This window comes from Antechinus flavipes, chromosome 3, assembly GCF_016432865.1.
Source record: "Antechinus flavipes isolate AdamAnt ecotype Samford, QLD, Australia chromosome 3, AdamAnt_v2, whole genome shotgun sequence".
In the NCBI taxonomy this organism is placed as follows: Eukaryota; Metazoa; Chordata; class Mammalia; order Dasyuromorphia; family Dasyuridae; genus Antechinus; species Antechinus flavipes.
This window is the reverse complement of record NC_067400.1, coordinates 549,899,648-549,913,909: the sequence shown is the minus strand read 5'-3', so window position 1 is coordinate 549,913,909 and position 14,262 is coordinate 549,899,648. Positions and strand designations below refer to the sequence as shown.

Genomic DNA, 14,262 nt, shown 5'->3' with positions numbered 1-14,262 from the left:
TATCCAGTCTGGGAAGCAGCATGAATAAAAGTGAAAGGCAAAAATGTTCTATTTAGTGTCAGGAAGACAGAAAAGATCTTAATTAAATTTAAAGTTGCACAAAAGAGGTAGTAGAAAATAATTTTAGATACTAATATGACAGGCTTCAACTTCAGTGTGTATATATGTGTACGTACTTTTGTGTGTATATATGTGCATGTACTTCTGTGTGTATGTATGTGTGTATCATATGTGTGTGTGTATGTATATGTATATACACAGACCTACACACACACACATAGATGATGGTTCCTAGATTTAGGTACTTTAAAAGTTATTTAGCTCAACACTCTCATTTTCTATATGAGAATCCTGATATTTGGAAAAGTTAGATGACTTTGTGAGTCCTGAATAGTGAGTAACTTGATGAACTCGGTTTTGAGAACATTATTTTGGTAGCTAATCGCAGATTACCTTACATGACAGAGTCCTATACTGCAGTCATACTGGGAATAAAGAAAAAGGGAAAAAAGCAAGATATATTTCAAAAGTTTGAATTTATTTATATAACAAAAATAAATGAAAAATAAAGGAGAGAGAAGAATTAGGAATCTTAAATTTTAAGTGTTAAGGATATTTTGTAGATTGGAATTTATAAAGCCTTCTTAATAAGTGAATTCTCCTACCTATAAAAACTGCTAAATATTCCCCCTAAAACAGATTAAGTCATCTGGTCAATTTTACTACAGACAACTCAATATAGAGTATCCTACTATAGACACTCTATAAGTAGCACATACCCTATATAAATACATTAAGAAACAACTTCTTCCTCTTGTGAGGACTTTGGGAATCAGCTGAAATAAAAACTGGATATGACCTCAAAAGGCAAACATCAAATTGATTACATACAAATGATTGAAAATCAGATAAGCTACCAATTGTTTTGAAAAGATCTAAGAAGCCAACCTCAATATTCCCAATAAGAAAAGACTCAATAGAAATTTCATGGAAATATATCACTTATTTCCTACCGGGATAGAAAGAGTTCTAGGTAAGAATGTAAATCTGTATTATTTCACACCTCACAGATTGATTAAGATGACAGAAAAAAAGATAGTGATAAATGTTGGCGAGGATGTGGGAAAGGTGGAATTGTGAAATGATCCAACTATTCTGGAGAGCAATTTGGAATTATGTTCATAAAGCTATAAAACTAAGCATACCTTCTGACCTAAAAGTAACACTATTTAGTCTGTATTCTCAAGGCTTCATAATAAAAAATGCTATGCATCTAGAGAGCAAGAACTGATGAACTCTGAATGCAGATTGAAAATTACTTTTTATCTTATCTTTTTTTTTTGCACCATGGTTTATATGGAAATATATCTTGCATGACTTCATACATATAATTGAAATCAAATTGCTTTCCTTCTAAAGAGGGATAGGGGAGAGAGCAATAAAATTTGGAACTCAAAGTTTTAAAAAAAAGTAAAATTGCTTTTACATATAATTTGAAAATATTTAATGAAATAAAATAATTTTTAAAAGGAAACTAAGGAATGTAAATCTCTTATAATCCTACTAATTGCACAGTGCCATTAAATCCAACCAAAAGTGATTCATTCATATAATAAACATAAATTATGCTCCCCTCTATGAAAGGTACTCAACAAACAATAAAAGTTTGAGGGACTATAAAAATATGAAATACAAATTTATTTACTTACAATGAAAGAATAAGAAACCCTTATTTAGTCAATACATTTGTCTGTGATCTATTACAATATTTCCTGTGTAATTTAAATAATATTATTTAATTAAAATGCAAAATTAAAAACATTTCTTGATATAATTATAGTTAAAAAGAATGTGTTACTACACATTGAAAAGAGATTACAGATCAGGCTTAAATAAACTTTTATCTGAATAAAGTTGACATAGGAAGCTAAATGTAGGGATATTTATAATGTTCTAAACTCAAAACTAATGAAAATAATTGTAAAGAAGTAGCACTATCTATTAATACAATACAGAGATACCCTAATATATTATTTGTGCTAAATTCAATAACAGATTTTAGAATAGCACATTTTTTTCTTTTGAAGAAAAAGAATGTCAGAGAAGAGATGTGGAATTTTATGTGATAATTTTGTAAAAGTGTTCTTCCTTTAGTTATATTAATATAGTAAATTCCTTTTCTAGTAAAGAGATCCTATTACGATATATTTTTTTTCATTATGTGATTATTGCACTTCTTTGGAAGCTTCTTAGACAATATTTACTTCCTGATTTGTCAATTACTGATTTCAGTATTTATATATTGGTTTTAGCAGGTCCCATAAAATTTAACTACAAAAGGAACTATTTAAAGCTTTTTGGAGATTCACAGAATAGACTTGTATACTACTCTTAGTTATAATGACATCAAGTAGAATCACCTAAAATGGTTCTGAAAAACTACATACTTGGCTTGAAAAAAATTTTCTTTTGGTAGGGAGGAATTATTAATATCTTTTTGGAATAAACGAGTTATCTGCAAAGACACTGAGATGATAGAGTTTGGCATCCTGAAACATAATATCTCCTAAGCAATATGATTACAAAATAATCACCAAAAAGCATGTCTGACTCACTATGTAGGGTACTTAGAGAAGGGTTATTAATAATATATGGGGTCCATGATGCCCAAGGGGCCTGTGGATACATTTAAATGGGGAGATAATTTTTAAAAATATAGTTTAATCACTGTATTTTGATAAAATCAGTTTCCTTTGCAACCATTTATATTTTAATTTGTGCATTTTAAAGAATTATTTTGAAAAGAGATCTGTCTATAGGTTTCACCAAACTGTCAGAGGGGTCAATGACAAATAAAAATGGCAGAAATCTCACTTAAGTTGTCATAAACATATGTATGTATGTATGGACACACACACACATATTTGTCGTGTGTTATATCAAAAGCATCTCATATTGCCACATTATTTCTGTATCAATATACCAACATCTGTGAAGTATGTAAATAATTGTTTCAGGATTACAAAAGTCAACTAAAAATCCTTGATACTTTTTCCCCTCTATCTACCTTCATTTAAATGGAAACTAAGAATGTACAAATAGAAAAAGGAATGCTTGGCCAACAGGCAAGACATGAAAGAAATTTACCAGATACGTACATGGTCTGTAATCTTTCAGATTCCTGACAGATCCAAACCTTTAGTGTCTTTGATTAATTATAGGGATTCAGACCAACTGCCTCCAAGGTGCCAGCACTTATTTCTGAGAACAGATCTAGCTCAGTAACTAAATGTCTTCTAAGACAAGCTCACATAGTAGCAAATATCTTTCCCAGATGCCCAATTACTCTAGCAAACACAAGTGATGTTGGCCTGATTGAAAGAAACAGACTAAAATTATGGTAATCCATAGGTGAATAGTCTTTCAAAAATGGAAATAATGTGAAATATTAGTAGTAAGTGTTAAAGTTAAACTGAATATTCTTCTTCTCTCTGTAATATTGGTCATTGTTCTGAAGTATCCCATTTATTACTTGACAGTTAGTGATATCCTGTTAAATATGATATAAGCAGAAAAAATTCAAAACTTTTATCATCATTACTAGAAAAAATAATTTTCATTTCTGCTTTGGTGATAGGAAATATATTCAAGATAGTGATTGCTACATAAGTGTATAGATGAGACATACTACTTTGATTTACTTATTTTTGCAAGGCAACTAGGGTCAAGTATCTTACCCAGAGTTACACAGCTAATAAGTGTGTCTGAGGCCAGATATGAAATCAGTCCCTCCTGACTCCAAAGCCAGTGCTCTATCTCTTGACCCTTCTAACTGCCCTAAGATGTGGTTTTGAATGACATGGCTTATCTTAAACAGGGGAGAGGAATCTGTGGCAAAAGTGCCCTAAATAATTCCTAATTTATTCAAACTTGCTTCTATGTGTCATTATATGTGATGTAATCCTAACACAAGAGCAAAACAAAATAAGCATCGGCTAGACTTAAAGCTTCTTAACCTGGCTTCAATGAATTTTTTTCTTATATATATATTTTTTTCTTTGCAAGGCAATTAGAGTTAAGTGACTTGCCCAAGGTCACACAGTCAGGTCCTCCTGACTCTCAGGAACTTTTAAAACTATAAAAATATATATTTTAATAAGAAATTATGAATAATTTTGTAAAAAACAATTTTGGTAAAATGCCAGATCAGTCAGAATTTTGTCAGAAGTCACATTATAAGGAATTAAGGAGAGTGAGAGGATAAAAAAAGAAAGTGAAGCTAATTATAGATGATATTTTCAAGGAATTTATCTACTGAGAGCAGAAGAGAGACAGGACTATGGTTAGTGGGATGGAAGGATCAAATGAAGATATATTTCAGGATAGTGGAGACATGAACATCATTGTAAGCAGCAGAAAAAAAGCTGGTAGAGAGGGAAATATTTAAAAAGAAGTAAAAGTGGCCCAGAGGAAGCAATCTGAGGGAGAAGGCAGGAAAGAATAAGATGACATGGGTAGGTACATGGATTAGCCTTGATAAGAAGAATGGCTACCTTAATACATAAGATAGATGTAAAAAAGGAAGCAAAGAACATATAAGTCTGAGGTGGAATAGAAGAGGGGGTTCTTAGTGAATGATTTCAATTTTTCTGTATATTTTTCAATTTTTCTATAAAAAAGACTTTTCAGTTGAGAGGATAAATTGGAGGAAAATCCATGACAAGTTTGAGGAGAAATGAAAAGGCATTATGGAGAATACAAAGTAAGTTAATAAGGCAGATATAAAAGAATTGTTCAATATCAGTGAGGGCCCATTTCAGACTGTGTAATGTAAATCTGTCAGAACAGTTCCATGATTTTCCACATTTTGTCCACAAGAAATGTCCACAGTAGGAACAAATGTGGCAAATAGCTGAAATGACTCAAAATTGAGGTTTGGTAGATTATCATAGTTAAAAGATAAGAAGCCTAGGGATTCAAGAGAAAAAGACAATGTAGAATTGACTTTGCTTACCAAGTAGTCAAGACAGAGAAAAGAAAAGAGACTGATTAGTTCAAAGAATATGGCCTGGAAATAAACATGAAGGGTCAAGATATTGGTGGTCATGGTACAGATAAATATTAAAGTTTGGTAATAGAAGTCAAAAAGAGGTGTGAATATTCAATAGATGAAAGATTCCAGAATTCTTGAATATGAAGGTATACATTTATAGTTGATGGCAAGGTTAAGGGTATGATCATTTTTGTGTGTGACTAAAATGGGATGAAATAATATGTCGTGTCAAGTGAGAAGATTAGGGTCCTGAGAGAGAGAGAGAATTATATATATATGTATATAATTAAATAAGTTCCTTAGCATAATGTCAGAAGCTGACAGAAAGAGAAAAACTATGAGCCTTGTACTGAGCTCATTGAAGAAGAAAGAGGAAAGACCTGGAAATCTATACACTATAGATGTTTATATCTACAGACAGCTACTAGAATTTTGTTTAGGTTGGAGACATAAATATCATTAATCTTAAAGAAGCTAATAAGTGATAGGTGAAAGCCTGGAAAGGGCAATGGGAACATATGATTGCAAGCTTCTCCTTGAAACAAAGATCTATGTTTCAGTCAACATTAAGTATTTTCAAGGCAACTGGATGACTCAGTGGATAGAGTACTGGGACAAAAGTCAGAAAGACCTGAAATCAAATCTAGCTTCCAGATACTTACCAGCTGTGTTACCCTGGGCAAATCACTTATCTCGGTTTGCTTTTGTTTTCTAATCTGGAGAAGAAATTACAAACAATTTCCACCCCCCTCCCCCCAAAATGTCAAAACCCAAATGTCATCATAAAGAATGGAGCACAATTGAAAATGATTAAAGACATGTTAAATAATGGGAATTTTAAAAAATGAAAAATGAAAAGTAACCTCTGAACTTGAGGGTGTTCATTTTATTGGAAGCTACATTTTTTTTTAAATGCCCATATTCTTATGGAAATAATCTAAAACTCCAAATTATGGAATACCTCAATCTAGTAAGAATGAGATTCTGGATAATAAAAAAATAAGCTGTAAAATATTATCAATGGAAAATTTTCAGGGTAAATGGTTTAGTTTTTCATCGTACATGAATGACTAATAAAAAGCTAGGCAAACCATGAAGCAAAAGCAAAAGGCAACTGGTAGACAAACTACATTCTCCATTTGTACCTATAGAATGTCAAGAGATTTTCAAAGAGGAATGATCCCAAAATATTGAAAACATCATCTGTATGGAATATGCAGGAAAATATGCTTGTGATTTACAAAGGATAGAAGGTATGGGTTATTCGAGATGTACAAAAATGGAAGGCTACATGTATGTTTTTGTACATGCTAAGATGAGATCACAGATCTTTCAAAGTATATATATCCAAGCATTTTCTTATCTAACAATTCATATTTCATTCATTATAGTCTTTAAGATTATTAGGTTCTTCAATACCTGCAGAATTTTACTTGAAAGAATCAGAATTAATGGCAGTCATTTTGTACATACCTGTTTTTCTCCACTAGGTTTCTTGTGGTTTAATAGCAGTTCCACGGCCCCCACAACTTCCTTTCTTATGGCATGTAGCAGAGCATCTCCAACATACACATTAAAACTTAAGAGCAATTCAATAAGCTCCAGGTTCTCATTTTCAATTGCAATGAGGAGAGCAGTTCTTCCAAGGGGATCAATGCAATTAATATTAATTTTAAAATAAATTTCTGCCTCCTCCAAGGATTTCTTGACACTGGCATAATCCCCCTTCTCCACAGCATTCAAATAGGCTTTCTCTGATGGTGAGAGTTCAGATTCTGCCCTTACAATCCGAAGAGGGATGCGATCTCTGTAGGGAGCATTGACATTCCTTTTGTAGTAAAACTGAGCCATGTTTTATGCCATGTTACTTCTCTGAATCTGAAATAACACATGAAAAACACAACACAAATCATAATATTAATAAGAAGGCTCTTTTAAACTAAAAGACATTTTATTTGACTCTTTTAAAGCTTTCTTTCTTGCCAGCATTAAATAAATATTTGTTTTTAAAACAAACATTAAATACATTAATCTTTCACTGTCTGAAATTGCAAATTAGAATTGCAATTGTCACTCTAATTAATTTTCAGCTATTTTGAAATGTACATTTAAGAGCCATAATCCAAATAGCATGCAAAATAGTTGATGTCTCACAAATTATTTAAATTTAACATAAAAGTTACTTGTGTAACATAATTAAATAGAAGATGAGTCTATATATTTCTGGAACTACTCATAAGACAGTCAAAGATGTGTAAACTTGCTGACAGAATTCCTCAAGAGTCAGTCTACAAATGAATCTGTACCCTCAGTTGAACCAGGTCCCAGCCCAGAAATAAGGAAAATTTTTGAATGACCAATTTGGCCATGAAATCAATCCAACTGAATATAAGTTTATTAATCAAGTACTGTAAGCATAGATGATATGAATTTCAGAGAAGCTAAATCTCATTTTCATCAGGTACTTTTGAAATGCAGATTATGATCATTTTAGAAAACAATTTTCCACGATTATAAAAATCAATTTGAATGACACAATTTGCTTCAGCTCTGACTACATTTCCTACTAGTATCTAATTTTGATATTAATAATTTTTCTGACCTTTTAGTGTCATATTTTCTTCTTCTTCTCAAGCAAATTCATGAGAAAAAATGCTAAATTGAAATTCATGATGTTTTTAGTGAGCAAAGCAAAGGATCTATGGTTTAGCATGGCAGATTGAAAGAATCTTATTTCCCAAAGGAAAGGAGTGATAGCAAAGGACCAAATCCATAGAGAGTAAATTATGGCAAATTTCCCTTTCATTCTTAATGTAGCTTCCTAACTTTAAGAAGATAATGAATCTATCAAAGTACAGAACCATTAAGAATAATGCAGATAGATTTTGATTCAGTGCATTACTTTTAAGATGCTAAGGTGAGAGACTTTTAAAATATCCCCTAAATGACATTATCTTAAGATAATGTAGCACGGAAAAATAGTTGTTAGAAACTACATGGAATTGTAATGATAACAAAGAAACAGATTTTCTCTTCCCTATCCCATCACAGGGTTATATGTAAATTACACATTATATGCCAGTGGCAGCTACAGTTTATGAAGAAGAAAAGAAAGGAAAAGGCCTACCAACATTTCTTTAGTATAACTGGACATCTCAGTGGTATTGAGTCTTTCAAAAGGTTAAATTTTCTCAATCCTCTTTCAGCCTTTGCCTTTAAACTTCCCCTCCTGAAATTGTGAATACATCCAGCCATTCTGGAGAGCAACTCAAAAAGTTATCAAAGTGCATACCCTTTGATCCAGCAGTGTTACTAATGGGCTTATATCCTAAAGAGATTTTAAAGAATGGAAAAGGTCCTGTATGTGCAAGAATGTCTGTGGCAGGTGTCCTTGTAGTGGCCAAAAACTGGAAACTGAGTGGATGTCCCTTAATTGGAGAATGGCTGAATAAATTGTGGTATCTGAACATTATAGAATATTATTGTTCGGTAAGAAATGACCAACAGGATGATTTTAGAAAGGCCTGGAGAGACTTATATGAACTGATGCTGAGTGAAATGAGCAGGACCAGGAGATCATTGTATACTTCAACAACAATATCATATGATGATCAATTCTATGGACCTGGCCATCTTCAGGAATGAGATGAACTAAATCAGTTCCAATAGAGCAGTAATGAACTGAACCAGTTATACCCAGTGAAAGAATTCTGGGAGATGACTAAGAACCATTACATTGAATTCCCAATCCCTCTATTTTTTTCTGCCTGCATTTTTGTTCTCCTTCAAAGGCTAAATGTACACTATTTTAGAGTCTGATTCTTTTTGTACAGCAAAATAACTGTTTGGACATGTAAACTTATTTTGTATTTAATTTAGACTTTAACAAATGTAACATGTATTAGTCAACATGCCATCTGGGGGAGACGGTAGGGGGAAGGAGAGGGAAAAATTGGAACAAAAAGTTTGGCAATTGTCAATGCTACAAAATTACCCATGCATATAACTTCTAAATAAAAAGCTATTAAAAATGAAATAAACTTCCCCTCCTTCCTGCTTGTCCAGTTTTCTTGGAAACTCAGTTGTTGCACATCTTCTGGAATTTTACCTTTACATTTTAAAGTCATGGATAAAGTGACTCTGCTATTTGCTTTTGGGGGACCAGATGATTCCTGTTATGATTTTGGATTGTTCACCTTTGTTAGTTCACAGACATAAGATTATTTTATAAGTCCACCGAAAATTCCTACCCCCTGTGACTGTGATAGAAGTCTTTGACCCACAATCCTACACTTATAAGTAAGTATGGGATAGGTTTTATTCAAATACTTTCCAATATCCATTTTTTTTTTTCTGTTAAAGCAAAATCAGCTCAGCATTTTTGGTGGTTCATTTTAACAATTCACATTTTTACATTTTTTTTCTCTAGACATTCCCATGAAATAGATAATGGAAATATTAGCATCCATAGGTTATATATATGGAAAGTAAAATACAGAGTGTTTATATGACTTTTCCATATTCACAGAGATGCTGAATAAAACTAAAAATAATCATCCCTTATCCTAGGACACTGCATCCTTGAATGTATGACAAGTTCAATATTTAGTATATTAATGATAAGATATAATCACCATAACATGTAAAATACATTCACAGAATTATTCTATGCAGATTACTAATATGATAATATTAGAAAATAATAAGTATGTTTTAATTTTCTTACAGTAGCAACATTAAAGAAAATGTTACCAGTGTATAGCAAGGTACAATACTTTGAATTTTGGTGTTATTTCCATTTCATTATTTGTTTTGGTTTTGAACTTTCCTTAATTTAACATTGTAGTGTGATGCTGAAGTAGGACTTTTCATAAAGAAATTCTTCAGTAATGACATTCATTGATAATGAAATGACGTTCAGTGATATTGAAAATAATTATTTCTTTCTTGTACTTTTATGTTATCTCTTCCTATAATTCTTATGTATCCCGAATATTGTTCCTTTTGATCATTAACTTCAGGATGTCTTAACTAAACAAATCATTTTTTCATGGTCAATCATTGAAGTCAGTTAGCAGAGGGAGCTTTAGATGATGAAATGAAAATCCCCCCCCCCCCACCCTTTGGGCATTTTAAATTATTTATATGTACTTTGCTTCTTACTGAATTCAAAGGAACATATATTTATTAGGTCATCCTGCTGGGCACTAGAAATATAAACCTAAAAGAATTGAGTATATTCTCTGTTCTCCATGTACATAATTCTTCCTGGTGGAGAAAGGAAGATAATTTAATGTTTATGAAAATATATACCATACACATAGGAAATGATAGGGCTAGTTTAAAAAAAAATTAAAAGAAGGAAATCATTTTATGCAGATTAGAGAAATAAGATAGGGATGAGCATTTAAATTTTTTAGGGAAGAAGTGATATCTTGATTGGATTATAAAGGAAATGAATGACTTTTAATAGTTTATAGACTTGGAATTGAGAATGAGGCCAGATAGTATAAGCCCTTCCTCTCTGTCCTGTCATGTCTTAGAACCACTAGTTGCCTTCCTGACCCACTCATCTCAAGAGTCACTTTCTTCAAGAGATCTTTCTTGATTCATAGTTATTAGTGCACCCTGACCAAATTTTTACCTTTACATTTATTTTGTATATATATACTATATTTACCTCTCTATGAACATATATCCTTGCATTGAAATTTCAGCTCTTTGAAGGCAGTTACAGCCTCACTTGTATACATACATACATACACTATATATAATGTAGGTTTGTATATCCAAATTATTCTACATTATATTAGATGTTTAATAAATTGTTTTAATTCTTCAAATGTATTTGGAAGTTCCGAGGTGATACTGATGGAAGTAGCATTGCACAATTAAAAAAAAAATGAAAGCATATTTAGATGGCTCCGTTTCTGAATTTAGGGGTGGATATGTAAAACAATGGATGGAATACTGATATTGGAATCAGGAAAGTTAGTCTTCCTGAATTCCTGAAAATACTAGCTCTATGATCCTGAACATGTCACTTAATCCTGTTTATCTCAGTTCTTTATCTGTGAAATGAGCTGAAGAAGGAAATGACAAATTAATCCAAATATCATTGCCAAGAAAACCCCAAATAAGGTCATAAAGAGTTGCATAAAAGTGAAACAACTGAATGACAACAACAAAATTTCTTAGCTTAAACATAGATGATTTAGCAGAGATAATGAATCAATGAAATAAATAGAAAAATAAGTAAAGGAATAAAATCCATTGCACAGTGACATAAAAAAAAAAAAATCAAAGAATATCATGGCTGGAAAGGCTGCCCAATCTAAACTACTATAACATAATAATCTCTCCTACAATCCTCCAACATGAAGTTATCCAACATTAACTTGAATACCTCTAGCAAAGACCTCAAGTGGAAGCCACTTCTACATGTTTGATTTGAAGGCAGTTATAGCCTCACTTGTATACATAGATACATACAATATATATAATGTAGGTTTGTATATTCAAATTATTCTACATTATATTAGATGTTTAATAAATTGTTTTAATTCTTCAAATGTAATTGGAAGTTCCGAGGTGATACTGATAGAAGTAGCATTGCACAATTAAAAAAAAATGAATCCATATTTAGATGGCTCCCTTCACACCTTCATCATCTTGTTAAATAGGCTTTTGAATGGATGACAATATAGTCTACAGGACTTGGCATTATCCCAGTCAATGTTGGACACAAGGCAATGGTATCTTTCAATCTTTCAATGTCTGTTTCCTTGAGTATAGTTAAGAAAACTCATTAATAGATGTTAGGATTATTTGAAGCAGAAGGACAAGCATTTATTAAAATAAATGCTGAGAGATTTTGGATTTCCTAACACTAATTTTCTTTTTTTTTTTTTTTTAATTTTTATTTACTAATTTTCTTTTTCTATTCTCCTAGATTTGAGCAAAAACATCTTGTGAGAATTGAAAATTTAAAAACACACAATTACTTTATATAAGAATTCTTTATTGTCTAAACTTTTTAAAGTTGAAATATTAGAATTATATTAGAAATAAATATTCACTAATAATGGGTTATTATATTGCCTACTAAAAATTGTATTACCTACATCATTTACCTTTTCCTGGAATATAGCAATCTTCAAAATGAAACTAGCAAAAGGAGACAACATTAAATTTAAACCTTTAAACCAGAAAAATACATAATATATAGGGAAGAGTTATGATAAGGATGATTGGATTCCAAAATTGAGTTTCACTTATCAGCAAGTGCAGAAATGCTGTAGGAGGGAGTGTTTGAGAAAATAAACCATTCCATGCACTAAGTAGTTTGACCTGAAAAGTGGAAACAAAAGAATCATTCTCAGATCAGTCTTATGATATAGTTTGTGAAGGGAAAAAAAGAGTCAAAAAATTCAATTCCACTTACAGAAAATTTAGGACTTTCTATTCTCTCTTTATGGGATATTGACTATATAGGATATACTCAATAAGATATACTTTAAGAATTGTTATAATGAGGTATGTTTTAGGGACGTTAGTCTTTCAATGGAAGAGGATCAAGTCTTTTAAATTCTAATTCTTATAAATTTAACATTACTCTTACCTATAGATGATGAGATAGAAAAGGGCTTCACCTTGTAAATAACCATACCAGAAACTACAGAGTTATAATAATTAATGGTAAGTATAATAAATGAAACAAATAAAATATATCATTCCTATTTGGGTAGGATTTTTTTTTAACTAAGGGAAATGAATGAAAATGGGTGAATAGCTGACATAGATTGTTGGATTTGGAGTCAACTGGATCACAAATTAAATCCTGCCGCATACACTATAAGCTATTGACTCTAGGCAAGACATTTAAACTTTGTCTGGCTTAGCTTTCTCATCAGCAAAATGGGTTTAATAATAGCATCTATCTCACATATTTATTGTGGATAGAGAAATGAGGGAATATATGTAATATACTTTGCAAACTTTAAGAATATAAATATTAACAATAACAAAAACAATAATAAATTAGTTGTATTAGGATGCTACATATTTTAAACAGACACTTGGATCTAAGGGCATCACTGAAAACAGTTGTGACTGAAAAAATATTATAAAGATTACAAGGAAAAATTGATGATACTCACATCTGTTTCACTAGCATAAATGAAATACTAAAATATTCAAAAGAATTGCAGAATTTTGAGTAAGTCCTTTGTGTCAGAGGTAAATTCAACTGTGTATTGTGGACCTCTTCTGCAGACTGGTGAAAGACCATTATTAAAATATTTGAAAAATAAAAAAGACAAATTCAAGGTCATAGATTAAGAACTACTCTATGGAGAGTTTGTAGAAGGGTCTGGAGGAAAACTTATAGGAATGCCATAGCCAAGCTTCAAAACTCCCAGGTTAAAAACTTCCAGAAAATACTTTAAATAACAAGAAAAAATTAAATACTTCAGAAATATGCCCATTATTTCATAAAATTTAGCAACTTCTTCTCTTGGAACATTATATTTCAAAGAATAAAAGAATTGGGGTTGTACCCTGGATTAATTTATGCAGAAAAATTGAGTATAATCCTGAATAAAAAAAAATAGACATTTGATAAACCAAAAGACTTTCTGGTATTTTTAACAAAAAGACTAGAACTCAATGGAAAATTCAATAAAAAAGATCCAGAAGAAATAATAAGGAAAATATAAAAGAATAATTATAAGGCACTCATTAAGGTCAAATGGTTAACAGAGACATGCATATATACATATACATACACAAACACACACACACACATATATCCTAAACATATGAAAAGGTTATCAGTATTCTTAAAATTCGCATCATTACTAAGTTTGAAAGAAACATTTGGCTGAATTGTTGGTGGAGTTGTGAACTAATCCAACCATTCTGGAGAGCAATTTGGAATTATGCCCAAAAAGTTTTCAAATTGTGCATACTCTTTGATCCAGCAGTGCTACTACTGGGCTTATACCCCAAAGAGATACTAAAGAAAGGAAAGGGACCTGTATGTGCCAAAATCTTTGTGGCAGCCCTATTTGTAGTGGCTAGAACCTGGAAAATGAATGGATGCCCATCAATTGAAGAATGGTTGGGTAAATTGTGGTATATGAATGTTATGGAATATTATTGTTCTGTAAGAAATGACCAACAGGATGAATACAGAGAGGCTTGGAGAG

The 14,262-nt window shown here is 31.5% G+C and overlaps 1 protein-coding gene across 1 annotated transcript in view; it reads right to left on the bottom strand.

Moving 5' to 3' along the window:
• TRPC4 (transient receptor potential cation channel subfamily C member 4) overlaps positions 1 to 14,262 on the bottom strand; it is a 280,213-nt gene that overhangs the window by 195,150 nt on the left and 70,801 nt on the right. Inside the window, exon 2 of the mRNA XM_051987405.1 lies at positions 6,527 to 6,931. Within this exon, the coding sequence (XP_051843365.1) occupies positions 6,527 to 6,904 (378 nt within the window). The 5' untranslated portion in view covers positions 6,905 to 6,931. The remainder of the gene's footprint in view (positions 1 to 6,526; positions 6,932 to 14,262) is intronic.